Below are 4075 nucleotides of genomic sequence, written 5' to 3' on the forward strand. Positions count from 1 at the left end.
TCGCAATAGATGACATCATTGACCTTGGGCAAGTCTGTTAGGCCACCTCTCCTCAAATTTACATTTGCTGTAGTTGCATGTGGAGGCGTTTTTTGTAATAACTGCTAGCTTGGAAATGGCGTGAGGGGTGCGTGCCCCGTTTTGCGGGCTGCCACCAGGGTCTGTCGCTGCTGTCCTCCTCCTGTCAGCAAGGACAGTCCCACTGTTTTCTTCCTGCTCTGCCAGCTCTCCTGCTTCATTCCTGGCTACAGGAGCTCTTCAGGTAAGTGAGGTGCTGTGCTTGGGCTTCAGCCTCTCTCTCTACCCAATGAGCAGCCTTTCCTGTAGGACAGGAAGGGGATTGCACTTGTGTCATCATCCAAGGCAGAAGTTTGTGATAGGTCGTAGCTTTGATGACTTATCCATCCAAATTCCTGGGGTGGTTTTCCTTTGAGTCAAGCTGATTGTTCTCTGCACCAAAATCTGCTGCTCGTGCTTCCTTTGACAACTTATTTCTAGATCTAATCTTTGGGAGAATGAGTTTTCTGAGGTTAATATCTTCATTCACAGCACTTGGTATGGGAGGGGAGACGGACTTTTCTCCTTTCATTACACCGATCTATGTTTAAAATATAATCTTTGAGAGCAGAGAGTCCTAGGAGCTGTGGTTTGAGGGCCTGTTCTCTTAAGCTCGTTGCATGCTTAGAGCTTTCTCTGAACAACAGAACGTGTGTGCTTGATTTTTAAGGCTTAACTCTCTCCCTCAACTCCTCCCTCAGTTTTTTGTCCAGTTCTGAAGGGGAAGAGAGGATGACTGCAGTGGACGCGCTATCAGACAGCTCTGAAGTGATTGAGATGGAGGATGTGCCTTCCCAATTCCAGGTGCAAAAGCATTCTTGGGATGGGCTGCGTGACATTATTCACAGCAGCAGGAAGTATTCGGGCATGATAGTGAACAAAGCTCCCCATGATTTCCAGTTTGTCCGGAAAACAGAAGAGTCCAGCCCGCACTCTCATCGTCTTTATTACCTGGGTAAGCCAGCGTGCCAGACGCCGTGTGTGAATATGTTACAGGAGAGCTTCTGCTCGAAACAGGCCAGGAAAAGGATGGGAGGCGTCTCCTTTTACGAGCTGGGGGAAGTAAGACTAAGTAACGTCGCTCAAGGTTTGCCTGCTCGGTCTGTCACAAAGCTGGGAACTGAGCAGAGAGCTCTCTAGTCCCAGACAAGCACTTTAACTGTGGTTTTTCTGCTCAACGACAAGGGGAAGTGTTGGTGACAGACATGTGAGCACAGGGTCCTTTGGCAACCAGGTCCATCCAGGTGATGTGGCGAGAGAAGGGACGTTCCTCAAACACAGGACTCTCGTGCCTCTAGCTGGGGAGAAGTGGGATTGACCTGATTGATAAACCAGCAAGGAATTCACTGTCAGTAATTACTAACTGTACATTGCAAGTTCGAGGTATTACTGGCAGGGGGGTGGTGTTTCCCTGCTTTATGAAGTACCATGTAGGTAGAATACTTTCAAGAGTAGGGGAGGGAAAAAAAGAAAAAAAAGAAAGGTTAGGTGGGAATGAACTAGTAATGGTATTCACAGGGAAACATTCTCTTCTTACAGTAGGGTGGCAAGACAGCAGAGTGTGGAGTTGTGCAGGTTGGAGCCGCAATGTAATTAGCAACAGGGTGGTTGGATTTTAGTAACTGGATAATGTTGTGGTTGGTAACATGGGAAGCTTTAGAGACTATAAAGGGTTTGTTACGCTTTAGGGCATGAGCTGATCATTACTGGGCCAGTAAAGAAATTGCCTGATGTGCAACTCCGTGCAGCGACTGCTTTCCTGAAATGACCCAGCCTCTTTTTTTTTTGCTTTTTTGAGTTGTTAAGTGTAGGTCACTGTCGGGTGCAGGGTGCTGGGACCGAGAGTGATTTGTGCAGCTCCCGTGTGCCAGTGACTTGATTTGTTGTAGTTCCTCATGCACTCCTGTGACACAAGTGCAGCTGTAAAGGGCAGTGTCCAGAGTTAGCATATTTTTTCTTGTTGAGTCAAAAAACAGTGAGACTTGATTTAAAGCTGAATGTATTTCAAGGCCAAGATGACTTTGATACAGTTTTTGATCTAGATGACTAAAGAACTAAGGAGCTAAGTGGCTAATTAAAAAAAAATAATAAAAATTTAATGTTCTGTTGTATGAAATGGCAACCAGACCAGCTGCTGGCCGGTTGGTGTTCTGCACGGCTGTGACTGTTACAGGATCTAGAACCAGGAATGGAGACACACAAGTGTCTTTTCAGTGTTCTCTTCCTTAAGGAAACGTCGGGGTCGCAGAGCAGGTTGATCAATCATGTAAGATCAATATCTGCCAGGTAATAACAAAGTTCTGCTGCTCAGGCATTTGTACTAAAGGGTAAACACGGATTCTTTCTCTTGCTGTAATGAACATCTTATGAGTTGAATACCTTGTGCTGTTAAGCGCTCGGGACCCGTTTCAGGAGTTCGGGTTTAACATAAGCATGCTTTTACTGTCCCAAAATTAAATAATGTTTTCAAGTTTTTACGTGAAATCTGCTAGTGACTGTGTGCTGAGGAGTAGGATGAAGACTTCTGGAGAACTTCAGGGATTGAATACTTTTCTTCACTTGGGAGCCCCTGAGGAGGAAGGCAATATTTTTCTTGTAAATGCTCTTTGATTGTAGTCATTGTAGAAAGTACGAATATAAGGAGAAAGGAAGTCCAGGTCACAGTTGCACGAGTGTCAGATGTGTGTATATATATATAGTAATTTGTTCCTGTCTGCAGTTTTTTTTCTGTTTGGACATCTTAAATCATTGCTGGGCTGTCCCCATAGAGTTTTATGTCGCATCATGGCAGATGCTGCTTATATTAAACACCACATGCTCAGCACTTTGGTGTTTCTGTATCTCTGAGGATTATATGCCCACATATTGCTTTGCTTCCTGAGCACTTATTAATATTTCAGTTTTAATTTTAAGTAACTCTACTGCTGACTTAACCAGCTCGGAAATCTGTTCTGCCCAGAGTAGACAATATCGGGGCACGTTTCCCTCAGCGAAGTTGTGACTTAGGGAGTCTCTGCAGCATACGCAGGGGGCGCGCTCACGGTCTTCGATTTTGTTGGGACTGCCAAAATCGTGTGCGAGGAAGATATTTTATTTTTCCTGGTTCTTTTGGAAACTGGATGGAGGCCAGTAGCTGATTTGATAACCACAGTCAAAGGCTTATGTAAAATGACGAGGTCTTTTGACTGTGTAGTATATACTGTTTCACATTTGAATGGGCTCTCTAGAGCTTCCAAGCTTTTTCTTCCCTTCTCACAGGCCGCTGCCTTGGCCTGAATGAGGTCCCTGTAGGAAATTTCTGGCTGAGAAATGTGGAGAGTCATGTTGAGTCACCCGTTTGGGGAGTGGCTTTTTTAGAGTGGATCTAGGGCATGGGTTGAACAGTCCACAGAGAGGAAAGTTGGATGCAGCCGGTTCCAAAGAGGTTGGTTAGCGTTGAATCTTGCTTAGGGAAACTTCTGAATAAATGAATATCTAAATTTAAATAATTTAGATGTTATTCCATGATTGAACTGGGAGCTGCTTGGGAATGACCCCTCTGTTACTAGACTTTTTTATTTTTTCAATTTGCTCTTGGTCCTCTTTGTCCCGACTAACTAATCTTAAGTAGGATGATGCTTTTGTCCTCCTAACAGGCATGCCATATGGTAGCCGAGAGAATTCCCTTCTTTACTCAGAGATTCCCAAAAAGGTACGGAAGGAGGCCTTGCTACTCTTGTCCTGGAAGCAGATGCTGGATCACTTTCAGGTAAGCTGGAGCGCAGAGAGCCTGGGCTCACAGTGCCTGGGCTCACTGGCTGACGTGAGGGGGCGCGTGGGGCTCTGCTGAAGAGCAGAGATAACAGCGCGGCAGCGGGTCAGGCATGGAGAACAGCAGTGGTGGGAACGTTGTACTGAGCATCCCTTCGCTCCGTAACCCAAGATAGCCGTTAGTGCGGGCGGTGAAGCTGGCAGCGAGCGTACAAGAGCGGTCGATGTGGCAAGCGGGGGGGGGACCCAGCCCAGAGGGGTCCGTCCG

The 4075-nt window shown here is 46.2% G+C and overlaps 1 protein-coding gene across 1 annotated transcript in view; it reads left to right on the forward strand.

Annotated features, from left to right (window-relative positions):
* The window catches only part of DPP9 (dipeptidyl-peptidase 9), a 17414-nt gene that overhangs the window by 2229 nt on the left and 11110 nt on the right, over nucleotides 1–4075 (forward strand). Inside the window, exons 2-3 of the mRNA XM_009865089.1 lie at nucleotides 759–1012; nucleotides 3693–3805. Of these exons, the coding sequence (XP_009863391.1) occupies nucleotides 759–1012; nucleotides 3693–3805 (367 nt within the window). The remainder of the gene's footprint in view (nucleotides 1–758; nucleotides 1013–3692; nucleotides 3806–4075) is intronic.

This window comes from Apaloderma vittatum, unplaced genomic scaffold, assembly GCF_000703405.1.
Source record: "Apaloderma vittatum isolate BGI_N311 unplaced genomic scaffold, ASM70340v1 scaffold27092, whole genome shotgun sequence".
Taxonomy (NCBI): Eukaryota; Metazoa; Chordata; class Aves; order Trogoniformes; family Trogonidae; genus Apaloderma; species Apaloderma vittatum.